General features: G+C 35.5%; 1 protein-coding gene and 1 pseudogene across 1 annotated transcript; both read left to right on the top strand.

Annotated features, from left to right (window-relative positions):
• Positions 1–1,158: 1,158 nt before the first annotated feature.
• On the top strand, positions 1,159–3,039 carry LOC130714612 (cytosolic sulfotransferase 15-like; annotated as a pseudogene).
• Positions 3,040–7,851: 4,812 nt separating this feature from the next.
• Positions 7,852–9,269, top strand: LOC130715727 (cytosolic sulfotransferase 12-like). Its single transcript, XM_057565845.1, has one exon. The coding sequence runs from the start codon at positions 8,046–8,048 to the stop codon at positions 9,048–9,050; it is 1,005 nt and encodes a 334-aa protein (XP_057421828.1). The 5' UTR covers positions 7,852–8,045; the 3' UTR covers positions 9,051–9,269.
• The last annotated feature ends 5,871 nt before the right edge of the window (positions 9,270–15,140 follow it).

Genomic DNA, 15,140 nt, shown 5'->3' with positions numbered 1-15,140 from the left:
GATTGGTATATTTTCAAAATAGTATATATTTCTCTCATTTTTTTAAAACATAATTAATTTTTGAAAAATAAATCAATTACGTGAAATGTCTGGAAGACAATTAAAAGAGTGTGTTAGTAGTTTCCGGTTTCAAAATACCAATACATGTTAGCTCAGTTGATAAGGACAAACCAACTCTCAGAATGTGGTGTGTTCGATTTCTGTTGGTGATGTGAGAATTGTGTTAATGGGCAATCTGTAAGTACCTCGTAAGCGACTTGTGTTCCCGGAGACATTGTCTTAATATGTAGTAGTGACCGAAGTCGAACTCACCCAAACTTTTCTTTACTAAAAAAAGTTTCTGCTCTCAGAATATATCAAAGTGACATCCAGGCACGTAATGAATCCCATTTTTTTCAAGCTAACCAGCCACCACTAAATGCTGTCCTCTACGTATCTTTATCACTTTCTGTGTGTATAAAGAATTAGGATGCCCTGCTGTTCCAAAATAAGAGGTTGTGGCCTTGTGGTTGAATTACTAAAATAGTCATGCACTTATCCCCTTGGTTCTTTGTTGTTTAAATTCATATTTTTCTTTGGAGTCATGCTATAGACACTGAAATAAAATGCTTCTGCATTTGGACCATTACCTTGAGTCCTTGATATGATATGAAAGGTGGAATGGTATGCTGCAATACATTATGATTTTTCCTCTTCAATACATCCCATTTTTGTGAAATTTGATAAAGTGGCTTTAAAAGAATTTCTCTGTTGATTTTTCCTCTTTGATTTGTGATTTTCTTGTTTATTGTTCTCATTATATCCTCTTTTTAGCGGTTCCCATTAACTGTGATGTGAACTATTCTAAATTTCTAATGGTGGAAGAAGCCAGAACTAGTGGAGGGTGAACTTTACACACATGATCTAATTGGGATGAGAGTTTTATAAAAGGATAATCACTATTTAGTGTGTGCATGTGTATGCGAAAAGACAAATAACTTCCTCCTCTCCTTAATCAGATAAATTTTAGTCAATTAGATTGAATTATTTATCGGACTGAATCTATTAATAGCTCTAAATTAATTAAGAGGACAAAAGGGTCTTTATATTATTTTTTTTCCTATATTTAACTAACATTTTTATTTTCTATCATCATTCATGATAACTTTATTCTTACTTTTCCTCAGATGAACTAAAATCAATTTGACTTATAAACTTAAGGACTAATTTGATCGGATTATTTTTTTTACTATAACGTTTAAGGTTATTTCACTTTCAAAAATTGAGAAGTTATGTTCTAACATTGCAGCACACTTTCACAAAATTTAGTTATTTACACTTAGTTTTGAGACTCGAAAGTTTGTTGTGACCCCTATTGTTAGAAATATAAATATTTGTGTTTAAAGTTTTTAGGACAATTTGGTGTATGAGTCTTTATGATCAAGTAGTTTAGAGTTTGAATTGATTATAGCCGCTCTCAATTCTTCTAATAAAAAATTTGAATTTCAACACATGATAAATAAGTCTGTATTATCCATGTTTCAACTCTAAGTTAACTCTTGCGGGTGTGTAAAAATATAATCATACTATTACCTAACAATTAAGTTATTAGAATAATTCGTTATTACATATGTGAATAATGTTGTCCTTGTATATATTTTTTTAAGCATGTTGTCCTTATATATGTTCACAAATAGTCAGATTCATTTCTTTAACTTGAACAAGCCATTTGTAGTTTGCTCCAATAATGGCTTCAACAGGCTTCTCACAAAACCAACCCAGTGGTGGACATGAAGCAAGTGAAAAAGATGACCAAAGCAAAGAAGGTAAGGAGCTAATTCTGTCTCTTCCTAGAGAGAAGGTTGGATAACTCCCTATCTCTATCTATTCCAAGATTTCTGGTGCCCATCACATGTAATCCAACCTATAAACACTTTCCAGAATCACTTCCAAGCCAAACACACTGATGTTGTTGTTGCCACCTTTCCAAAATCAGGCACCACCTGGTTGAAAGCTCTCACCTTCGCGGTTGTCAACCGCCACCATATCCCACCTTCCTTAGACAACAACAGCCATCCATTACTCACAAACAACCCCCATCACCTTGTGCCTTCCTTTGAAGTTTCCGTTTATGGCAAAACTCCTCAATCTCATCACCTACTATCTAACATGACTGAGCCAAGACTTTTTGGTACTCACATTCCATTTCCTTCATTGGCCAAATCCATCAAGGAAGACCCCAATTGTAAGATCATTTATATATGTAGGAACCCATTTGACAACCTTGTGTCACATTGGATGTTCCTCAACAAGACTAAGCCAGCGTCTTTCCCTACAATAACGCTTGAGGAAGCTTTTGAAAGGTATTGTCTAACAATCAATTATCTTAAAAGCTTAAACTGTTGGATAAAGATTACATAAATGATTTCACATTATATTCTACCAGGTACTGTACCGGCGTGATCGGGTTCGGTCCGTTTTGGATCCATATGTTGGGCTACTGGAAGGAGAGCATGGCTAGACCAGACAAGGTGTTGTTCTTGAAGTACGAGGATCTTAAAGAAGATGTTGATTTTCACGTGAGAAGAGTGGCTGAGTTCTTGGATTGTGGTTTCACTCAGGAAGAGGTGAGTGGTGGGGTGATTGAAAACATAATCAAACTATGCAGCTTTGAAAAGATGAAGGCATTGGAGGTGAATAAATCTGGAACTGTGGGTAGGAATGTTGAGAACAAATATTTCTTTCGGAAGGGCCAAGTTGGAGATTGGGTGAATTACCTTTCCACTTCAATGGTGGAAAAGTTATCCAAAATTATTGAAGAGAAGTTAAGTGGTGAAGGCTTGTCATTTAGGGTGTGCTAGCTCTTAAGATATCTTGCCGGTGGTTACCTGATATATTGGTTACAATATATACGTAAAATAAGTGGCTACCTAGAGCAATGCATGTAACTGAAATATGTAGTTTTTTCTTATGCAGAGTAAGAGGTATATGAGAAGTCCTACACACCATGTGATTACCTCAATTTAGTTATCATCCAGAATCAATTGGACTGGAAATTAATGTGTGCTCATGTTATTTCTTTTGGGTTTTATGTTTAATGCGCTAGCTACTAATTTGAATGATGTTTATGGTTCCACCTACCGTGTGTCAGTCTCAAACTAACACACGGTGCTTCAGTTTCATATGCACCATTAGATCTTATATTTTTAAATTTTAACGGTTCAGATAAATTAGCATTAAAACAATTCATTTGTTAATTATATCTTAATTTACAAAAACACCCTTCTTCTTCCCCAACCCACCCCCATTGGTCGGATTCATCCACCACCGCATCATCTCCGCCGTGTCGCTTCTTTGTCCGCCGCGCACCCAAGCTTCACTTCAACGAGCTAACTACACGATCTGAAAGCTCTCAAGACGAGAAGTCTAATGGTGGTGGTCTCGCTTTAAAACGACGTCGGAGTTGGCTGGAAACTCCAGTTGCAGGTATGTGGAAGTTTGCCCAGATCTAGGAACCGTGGTGCAGATCTTTGGTGTTTTGCTGCCCAGAAATGCTTCAAAGCCATCAGGTAAGCCTTCTCCATGGTTCTACAGTGGTCGGAGTACCGATTGTGCTGAGAACGCCGCTGGTGTTGTTGTACAAACGCTGGCGGATGTGCGGTGCGTTGGGGTTGTGGCTGTACAATGCAGTGGCTGGATGAACTGCAGTTAGAGACCCAGCAAAACCCAGAAGAATAGACACAAACCCAGTTTTGATGAATCTGGTTAATTGGAAATGGGGATGGAGAAAGTGAAGAGCTTTGTGACAGAAGATGAAGAAGAAGATAGGGTTGGAAGAGAAAGGTTGAAGTTGAAGATTAGAAGAGTGAGAGTTGGTAAATGTCATACCCATTATTCAGTTCCAATTAATCTGCAGATCTGGAAAACTTGAAGGTTAGAAGAGTTGAGTGTTGATGATGGTGGAAGGAGAAAGATGGAAAAATTTGAGTAATGAAGGTTAATTTTGTCTTATCACTCATATAGGAAAACTGAAGCACCGTGTGTCAGTTTGCAAACTGACACACGGTAGGCGTAGCCGATGTTTACACTTTCTGGGACCAACTTAATTTATTCACTCTAAATTTTTATGTATTTTTTCTTGAACCTTAATGATTCATATACCACTTTATAATAGGTACACCAGATACTTTTACGGAAAAAATTAGTAGTGTCGACAGTTTAAAATTCCCGCAAAGTGGTTACTTGCCAATTCCGCACAATTTTTCCTTTGAAATTTGCTTTAGAGATCATTCCTACGGGTTCTTTTTTTTCGCAAATGATTATATCTAAAATTTCCTTAGAATTTCCATACAATTTTTTCCTCAAATTTTTAAAGTAAAATCCATAAAAAAATATTGAAGCAAAATCTGCAAGTAAACATGTGTCAGGTTGAGTGGTTCAAATCGTGCGACCCTCCCTTGAATCCTATATAAGAAAAATAAGAGGATTATAGTGAATAAAGCTACAATTACCACAAGTATGACGAAATACATTTGTTTGGTTTGAATGATGAAAAATTAGATTCATGAAGATAATCTAAAATCTAAACTGTTGAATATCCCATAAATGATTGGCAATGGTTGCTTGCTTCATTTCTTAACCATGATCAATATTTCTTAATTATGAAAAATCAGTCATTTATTGTTTCATGCAATCACCTGCAACAATGAAATTAATCATTAATGTCAATTACGGTGTCCTTAACTCAAAAAGACTATCGTGTAAGCATTTACGGCAAAAAAATTAGTCACCACTGACCGTGACCGTGGAAACCCCAGGCTTAAGAAAGCAAATCAATATCCCTAAAACTTAATTGAGAGGATAAAGGGATCTCACAAACACAAAAAGATAGAGGTTAACCAATTTTTTTTTTCATTTAGAAGAACTGAAAATTGAATATCCAACAACGCCCACTTGGTTTGTTTTACTTTTTCCTAAAGATTTTGATAACATATATTTCCATTTTTTTCTTTTACTTTTATTGTCCAACGTCATGACTCTTACTCATTTTCCATCATTACATTGTAGTAAAACAGGGAAATCTGATATCTTGGTTTAGTCACTGTCAAACGCCATTGTTATTTTTCCAGAATTCGTAAAGAAACAAGGGATCCGGAAAACAGTAATTATCATTTTCCTTTAATAGGCTTTACAGCGAGTTGCTCAGAATGATGTAGTCATCTCCCTTTCAGTAATTGACAAATGCTGTGCTGCAAGCAATGTCACGTTCTCGCCCATAACTTACGTTGTGCCCTACCAAATTTGCCTCCATTCACGTTGTAAGATGATTCACACATACCGATGAAATCACAAGATGTTGTGGTCCTTGTGGATGGTATTGAAAAGAAAGATAATAAGGAGAATCATAAAACAACATCACAGTAGAATTTTTTTTGAACGTATCATAGTATAGATAATGTTGTGGTCCTCAGGGCATGTTTGTTTGGTGGAGTATAAGGTGCAATACGTAATAGGTATTGCACAACTGCCAGACATGTAAATAGGGGTGTTCGCGGATTGGATTTGATCGGTTTTGAGGAGAAAAATCATCCGATCCGATCTCATCGGTTTTATGATTTTGTCATCCAATGGATTTTTTACTAAATTCAAATCCGATCCAATCTATAGCGGTTTGGATTGGATTGGATTGTTCGGTTTTTGTTTCACTTTTTTGTACTTAAAAATTGTGTTGTATAAATTTAAAAAATATATAAAATATGATAAATACAACGATACATAATTTATAGCATTAATATAACATTCATAAATTATAACATAGTCAACATATTTTTAAATTATGATTATAATTGTTTACTTTGATGCATGTATATAGTTCAAATAATTACTTGAACTGTTTTTATTAAAACGTAATTTTATAAATAAGCATGTGTGATATAATCAATAATATATACAATAAATATGTACTATGTAAGTGTAAATGGAATGATATATGTATAACTAAAATTATACATATTTGTGAATGTTCGGTTTGGATTGGATTGGTTCGGTTTTGGAAATCAAATCCAAAATCCGATCCGATCCAATAAATAATTTCGGTTTTTTCAATTTTCAGTCCGTTCGGTTTTCGGTTTGATTGGATTTCGGTTTTTTTGGATCGGTTTGTCGGTTTTGTTTGGATTGGTTCGGTTATGAACACCCCTACATGTAAAGCCCAATAGAATCATAACACGTGTCACTGAGGGAAATGGATTTGTAATATATTTGATTTTTAATAAGTAAATGACTCAAAAGCCCCTGCACTTGGTTACAACAAAGTGGGTTGTCTTCTCGTTCTTGCCTTAGCCGGAGCGAAGGCTCATTCGCCTCCGCACCTCATTGCTCGGATTGCCCAGTGTCCCAAAACTTCTCCCAACCTTATTGCCCAGCATCACAAAAACTTCTTCAAAGTTCAAACTTTACCCATCCAGAGCAATCAAAAACAACAAACATAAATTAGTAAAAATGAAAATCCAATCTTCAATTTGAAGATGAGGCAGAAGCCAATGGTGATGAACGCATAAATTAAAAAGCAAATTACCATGAATTGAAAAACTAGTGGTGATGAATACATAAGCCAAACCTTACAAATTACAATCCAATCAAGTTCCAAGAGTGAAAGCTAGACCAATAAAAACAAAGAAAAAACATTGAACATGAAACAAGTTCCAATTGCAACCTCAGACGATGGAAAACACCATTCCCAGAGCCACCACGCTCCAGCCTCCAGTACGGAGCCACCATGACTAAAGCTTCCTTCGATCTCCCCCTTTTTCCGTCGCAACCCAGTTAGTGATCTATGGCAGCTACAGCTTCATCGAGTTCTACTTCAAACTTCAGATTCGCGGCTGAATTGCTTAGATCTACAGTTCGAGCGATGTCTCAGCGTCAGTGAAGATGATATGGGTTGTATCTGCTAGTATATGCTACTGTTATCCTCTGACTCTGATATTTAACTGCAAAGGTGTTGGAGATGGCAAGTGGTCGTTGTATGGGGCTTTAGACAATAGGGTTTTGATCAGGACCTGGTTTTCTATGGTGGTTTGGGCGATGAGGATGCATTTGGGTTTCGATGGAGGTGTGGGTTTCGGCGGCGGTGCTGAGGATTTCGGTGGAGGAGATCTAAGGAGAGGAGAGGAGAGGTGAGGGTAATGAGGTTATTTTCACCTTATTTTTATGACATTTACTTTTTTATTTATTTTTCAACAAGTAACTTTTACTTGCTATAATAAGTCAAATTGGCTCTTGCATGGTGCAAGACCTAGAGTGCACTTGCACCCTAACAACCACCTTACCTGTTTGTTTGTCAAAATATGAAAACTTGATCTGTTTCTAAAAACTGTTTTTTTTTTAAACTGTTGTTATTTTCAGTTTTTAAAACTAAAAAACCAAAACAGCTAAAAGATGTTTTCAGTTTCTGTTTTTAGTTTTCAGATATTAGAGTTCTTAATGTTAAAAAACATGTCATTCAAACTGTTTTATTCTTCTGAAAATTGTTTTAAAAACTGAAAACTAAGACTGCAATGAAAGAGGCCCTAATTCTTTTTTTTTTTGAAAAGAATTCATATTCTTATTTATATTAATAACGATCACATATACCTAACTAATTAAATAAAGAAGAAAATATGCATGGAAAATAATCAATTATCGCATATTCTTAATTTAACAATAGAGAAGTGTTAGTAATATTCACTTCAACACTCATTTTTTGACACTCTTCTTCTATTAAAATTCGTATAGGTTATTAAATTGAAAGTAAAACTCAAGTGTTTAAAAGTGATATTAAAGTTTTCTATAAAAATATAATCTCACTTGCATAGTTTCCTAACTACTATAATATAATATTTTCGTAATTTGCTTATGTAGATTTAGTCCCTTCTATACAGAATTTCCAATACATACCCTCAATGTTTTAATTTAAAAGTTTTTTAGTGAAAGATATCATGTGAAATTCACTTGTAAGTTGTTTATAAACCCATGGAGTGCACCTCAACCTGCATTGCAATCATCGAGCTCCCTCTGGGAACACCATGTCAGAAGCTCAATCCACTGATCCTCTACCCAAATACTTGCAAGAGAATGAAATAACCCAAGAATGTTTGGAGCTAATCCCCACCTTACCAAGGGAAAAGGGTTGGGTTGCAAGCCACCTCCACCAATACCAAGGTTTTTGGCACAACACTAGGCAGCTACAAGGAGTTTTATCATGTCAAAAGCACTTTCAAGCCCATAACACAGATATCTTCATTGTCACCATTCCCAAATCAGGCACCACCTGGCTCAAGGCACTCACATTTTCCTTGCTTAACCGCCACAAATACCCAAATATCCAACAAAACCATCCTCTGCTCACTCACAATCCCCATTTTCTTGTACCTTTCTTAGAGCTAGTCCTCTATCAACCCAAAGACAGAGACTTTCCTCCTGATCTCAACTCACTCCCCTCCCCAAGGCTCTTCTCCACTCATCTCCCTCATGTCTCATTGCCAAAATCCATCGTAGACTCATCTTGCAAGATAGTTTATCTTTGTAGAGACCCTAAAGACACTTTCATTTCAATGTGGTATTTCACAAACAGGTTGAGACTTGAAAACAAAGGAACCAATTCACTTGAAGAGGCTTTTGAGAAATTCTGCAGAGGAGTAAGCCTATGTGGGCCCTTTTGGGACCATGTGCTGGGGTACTGGAAGAAGAGCTTGGAAGAGCCAGAAAAGGTAATGTTCTTGAGGTTTGAAGATATGAAGATGAAGCCTGCTTGTGTTTTGAAAGAACTTGCTAGGTTTTTGGGTTGCCCATTTTCTGAAAAAGAAGAGGGTGCAGGGGTGGTGGATGAGATTATCAAGCAGTGCAGTTTTGATGAGTTGAGCAACTTAGAAGTGAATAAGAAGGAAAAGCTGTCATCTGGTGAAGAACACAAAGCTTTCTTTCGTCGTGGTGAAGTGGGAGATTGGAAAAACCATCTCACAGATGAGATGGTCGAACAAATGAACACGATTACTGAAAAGAAACTAGCTGAAGATGGATTAACATTTTAGATTTCGATTAATTCCTTCACATAAGGTTATCTTGCTACTATGCTTGGATGTGTCAGAAAGTCATGGTAGACAACCACCAAAACTAAGAAAAACTGTTTTTATCACATTTTGATGTATCCAAACTTGCACTTATTCGGCCATTTATAATGATTAATTTGTCTTGATTAATCCTAACTGTCAGTTTCTAAGTATCTTTTGTGTCATTATTTTTTTGTAATTGAGATAACTTTACATGCAATACCTGTTTAATAGCTTATATCATGGTATTAAGTATTGTACGATACAACGACTCGTATCGCAATTCAATTGTGCTTTGAATCGGAGGTGAATCATCTGCATCGCATCGTATCAGATAAGTCATAATTTAGTGTTGAATCGACTGATTCATACATAGGTGCAATAACAGGTTGGGTTAAATTACCCAATTTCATTATTTATTTATTTTTTGCATTTTGGGCTTTTTTCCGCTTTTTTCTTAAAAGCATGTTAGAGGGAGTCAATTTTAACCCTAAGAAAGAATCATATGATTTTCAAATTATTCACCCTCTACTTTGAGTCTTTCACCTTTTCAAGTTTTACCTCTGCACAAGATTGTTGATCAAGTGCGACAGCCCCAAGAACTCAAGAAGAGTACTTCATGTATCAGAGGATAGCAAGTAGGAAAATACTTTGCATTTTGCCATATTATTAATATTTTTTGAGGGATTGACACTTGCACTTTGTCATCTTTAATTATTTTAAAGTTCATTATATGGTATATACCATATATTTTCATTTGACTTGATTTTGTTTGTGTTTCGATCGTATGATACATAAAACAATACAATTCACGAGTTAGAAAAAAGTCTTTCAAATCACAATTCTATTCCCCGTTCAACTACCATCACTTATACCACTGCACATAAATAGATCTAACCGTGTATGCAACCAAATTATATGATTCATTAAAGGCTTAAATAAGTTTTTGGTCCCTAACCTTTACTAAATGCTTGGTTTTCATCCATCGCCGGAGCAAAGGTGGGTTTTAGTCCCTAACCTTTGCCACAATATTTGGTTTTCATCCCTCCGGAGCTCTGGATCAACGTCGGAGCTCCGGTGGCCCATGTGGTAATGAGGCCAGGTGGATTTTTTTTATAATTAAATTATTAATTATTTAAAAAACTGAAACTGATAATAAATTAAAAAAAAACTTATCATTCTCATCCATCTTCTTCTTTATCTCATCCATCTCCTTCTTCATCTCATCATGATAATTCTTAATCTTTATCAACACATCATCAATTCATTATAAAAAAACCAGATTTTTTTACCCATCTCAAAATCGGACAATAAAACAGAGGGAAATCACCCACACCATCGAAATCAACACAAATACCCTTTCTTCTTCTCATCCATCTCCTTCTTCATCTCATCATTCTCCTCGCAGAACCCAATTAGCCTCACCGAAGGCTTGTGTCGAGTGAAACGTCAAACCCAGATCTGTTTTATAATCCAGAGCAGAAAATATTTCTGTGGGTTTGACTATTTATTGGCACCTGTAGATTTTTCCTTTTTCGTTTTTTCCCCTCCGTCCCCTGTATAACTCTCTTTTCTTTGTTCTTCTGTTTTTGGATTGAAGTATACTTCCCTTCATTTTGGCAGAGAGGAAGAAGATGATGGGGGAGTTGACTGTTATTAGGTTTCTAGAATCAATTGTTGTTGGGTTTCTGGGGTTGATTCATGGAATTAATTGTCTTGGGGTTGAATTAAATTCGTTGTTCCTATCCCCACCACAAAGAAGGAAGATCCAGATCTAAAGATTTGCGTTTTTTCTGAGTTTCGTTTTCACCGAGTTTCAGATGAAGAAAGGGGCGAGAAAGTTCTTTATGGGTTTCGGATGAAGATAAAGGGGAGAGAGGGAGAAAGTTTTTTTCCAAGGTTTCAGATGAAGGAGAAGGGAAGGAGAGAGTGGGTTTTTTTTTTCTGGGTTTCTCAATTGGAAGGTTTGAGCGTGGATTAATTAAAATTAAAAAGAAAATAAGATTGCCAGGTTTGAGCGTGGATTTTTTGGAACATGGCAAAATAAGTTTGAGTGTGGATTGATTTATTATAAACATGGAGCTGTCTGGGTTTCTTTAAATTGGATTAAGATTAATTAGGCTTATTTTTAATCATTTACTGATTTAAACAAAATTTTAAAAAAATCCACATCACCTCATTAATTCCACGTGGTCATGCCACATGAGTCACCGGAGCTCCGGCGTTGACCAGAGCTCCGGAGGGACTAAAATCAAACATTTTGACAAAGGTTAGGGATTAAAACCCACATTTACTCCGACGAGGGACGAAAACCAAGCATTTAGTAAAGGTTAGGGACCAAAAACTTATTTAAGCCTTCATTAAATATGTAAATTGCAAAGTTGTTAAGGCATGTCATACTTGAAAGTTGGGGTTAAACTTAGGGCTTTTAAAAATTGATATTTTGAAACATATAGTGTCACTTTGGTTTCTGTGGGAATATACACATCTCAACTCATCAATGCAACAAAGATTTTGACACCTTGGTGAGTTGATGTTGAGTATCATAAATATTCAAACATACACTAGAGTTCCTCAATTATTTGTAATTCTTTAATAATATATTCCACTTTAGATCATTGTTAAAAAATGAGAATTGTCGTATTATTAGGAAGATGAGTGCTAGTAATATTCACATTAACACTATTTTTTCAACACTTTCTCATTTATTTGTTAAAATAATGTGGGCACACATTCTAACAAGAGGTGGTTGCAAGATAATGTCTCGCCTCATTTTTGGATTGCTCGTACAAAATCGATGGTGGATAATGGTTGTTGTCCGATCTTGCTTATAGGTGGCATTAGGAGACATCATCATTCCACCTAGCTGATGTATCATTTCTTCTGCACATCTCTATCATTTGAGTGTTTTTCTCGCTTCCTATCTCACTATTGATTATTGATCGACAAGATGCAACTTAGTGTTGTGTGAGCTACTTGTCTCCTACAATTAGGTTGTTTTGGAGATGGAGTAGACCCAGGATATGCATGTTTGATTACTCTTGCTTCGGGATGCCGAATGCGTGCAATGCATGCCTCAAAGATGAGAATTCAGAAGCTGCATCTAGAGCTTTTCTACTCCACTTAGTTAGTTGTACGATATTTTCTGATAAGTACGACACCAATAATGATATATACACACCTCATTTTTTAAACACTTCATTTCCACCTCCTTTTATTTCTATCTCTCTCATTTTATCATCTATCACATCTCATACTTTTTTTTTTCTTCATATCTCTCTCTTTATTCCACCTCTTTCCACCTCAAAGAGAGGTGTGAATGAAACATTATTCATACGACACTTTTGTGAGCATAATCTTCTTAGATCTTTTTTGTGATCTGGATGCGAGTTGGACATATTCATGGGGTGCAAGTGTAATTGCATTTTTTTTATGAGCGTTTTGTGATCATGTAGCATCCCTTATTTTTTTTATTATAATATTTATAAATATCTATATGATAAACTTATGTAAATAATTTTAATAGTCTACAAAAATGACATGAATTATAATTTCTATGAAAAAAACATAGTGATATTATATTTAGAGAATTATAATACTATTAAAAATATATTTAAATTTTTTTTAATCATGAGAGTATTTAAATTTAGTTTTCATTTACTTTAAATGCTCGAATTAGACTAATCATTGTTGTATCATAAATTATTAATTTCAATTAAATGATTATCATTACCTTAAATCTAAATTATGAATAATTTAGGGAGATAAAATGATAATATGATATGTACACGTAACTTTTGTCTTCTAGGAACCATATTCAGAGACAAATCCTAATTGAAAGATTGTGTGTGTCTCTTGGAATTTTCCTAATACTTTGTCCCACTCCTTCCACTCAATGGTCTGATTGATTGTCTAATAATCTTCGTTATTAATTTGTGAACCACCAAACACCACTAAAAGTTTATCCAAAAAAACCAAACACCTCTAAAAAGTGTTGATCATTATTATACATCTGTGGCAATTTTTTATGGTCGTAAAGATATTGACATTCAAAAATCACAACAAATGCAGGGTGTTCAATAATGATTAACACTACACCAATATTCCAATAACGTTTCCTATTCAACAATCACGTTTTCTCTATGTTTATTAATTCCCACCTGCACATTGCACATTATTGTTTCTCATTTCAAAAATAATTATATACTCCCGGTTCATTGTTGTTTGGCTTAATTCCAGTTTGGGCCCCTGATGTTTCAAGAATGGGCGATCTGCAGTTTAATTCCAGTTTGGGCCCCTAATATATACCCTTGAGAAAGAAAACAGAGAACATTGTTGTGACTGCAGTTAGGCTGTTGGCCGGGAGCCCCTATGTTATTCATATAATGTTCAAATAGTTCATTAGATGAGTTTTTCGGCAGATATAGCCATTGACCTACTTCTCGAACCACAATTACTATATTTGATCTATCACACAAATAACAAAGAGTACCGTAGCAATGGATCTTTGGTCGGATATATTTCTGATACACCAGATCCTCATGAAGAGACAAGTGTAGAGCATACTTTATATCTCGAAGAGCCATCTTCTCTAGAACTCAAGAATCTATGCCATAATAATAAGAATCAAGCTTTCAGAGAGGAAAAGAAAGAGTTTAGAAAGACATGTTTATAGAACACACTTCTATTATTGATGAAACTTGATGCTTACAAATGAGTAGGAGTGCTCCTTATATAGGCAAAGGAGCCCTAATACAACAAAATGTAGGCAACATTTAGTGGATGCTTACACCAGTATTCCACATTATTCTAATGGATGCATACATCATGATTGCATCACTTACAACATCATTATCTTACATTATCATGACATCATCACACCATATTTTACATAATCACTTCTAGTGATTTTTATTTAACTTTTTATTTTACAATACCATAAGACGACAAATGACTCAGCACATCAGTCTCATCTTTTAAGTATAGGCTCATGCTCTGGTGACATGTTCATGTCAGACAGATTACCCGTGTCATCAAAAAGCATTGGCTCAGACTCTTCAAAGGGTTGAGACAGTTCTGGATAAGGGTCTTGTGCATCTTGCATTATCATATAACCTGGTCCACCCAAGTCTACTACACTAAGAGTCTTGTCAGTAACACTCTTAATAGCTGGTGTTACTTTTGCTGCCTGATCATGAATAGTAGGAGGATCTTCTTTTGGAGGAAAGCAGATAATATCCATTGGCTTTAGATGAGAGCATGTGGAACTAAGGTTAACCACTTCACCATAAGTTCCATTCAACTCATGTAGCTGAATTATCAAATAAGCTTGATGAAAGGGAGGCTTGTCCTCTCCTTGGAAGATTGAGATATTAGGAAATGTTGACCAAATCCTAACTTGATTCCGAGTCCAAAGGAACTTTGTTGTAGGATGCTGGAAATAAGGACGATGAATTATTGCAACAGTAACATACTCAGCTTGCTCTTCTTCACTTAGCTTCTAAGTCTCCATTCTTTCAAGCTCTGAACATAGATTTTCTCTCCAGAGATCCGGTGGTTGGTACCACTCTAGCAAATTCCAAAGTAATGAGGATTCATTCTCTGAATTTTCTAAAAACTCAAGCATCTTCATAGTTGGGAATAAAATAGGATAATTATGGAGTAACGTAGTACACCCTAAATACCATAAGTCTTCCTCTATGAAAGGTTGTCCTGATAAAAAGGCAAAAATATTTAGAAAAAGGAGCTGCAAGGTGAAACCAGGTGACTTTTGGTCTAATGCCATGTTTATGAAGGGATAATGCTAAATAATGAAACATGTGATCTTCAGCAAATCTTTTAATGATGCTCGAGTTTAAGTAATCCTTCGACAGCTCAGGTGGAAAGTATTTCTTTCTGGCTGAAGGGGCTGAAGAGGAAGATGATGGATCAGTATTCATCATGATGAGAGGATAGGAATTGGTGGATGAAATCATTTGGATGGATTTTCCTAGCAATTTAGGTCTAGAAAGATAGTATGGAATGAGGTTCTTGGACCCTTGGACATGTTTTACAGAAAAATCATACAGGGAG

Source organism: Lotus japonicus, chromosome 4 (assembly GCF_012489685.1).
Source record: "Lotus japonicus ecotype B-129 chromosome 4, LjGifu_v1.2".
In the NCBI taxonomy this organism is placed as follows: Eukaryota; Viridiplantae; Streptophyta; class Magnoliopsida; order Fabales; family Fabaceae; genus Lotus; species Lotus japonicus.
Note: the sequence above shows the minus strand (reverse complement) of the source record. Positions and strands in the feature narration are given on the sequence as shown.

Excerpts from the sequence above, each read along its gene's own strand:
- LOC130715727 (XM_057565845.1), top strand. The coding sequence starts at position 8,046 with ATGTCAGAAGCTCAATCCACTGATCCTCTACCCAAATACTTGCAAGAG.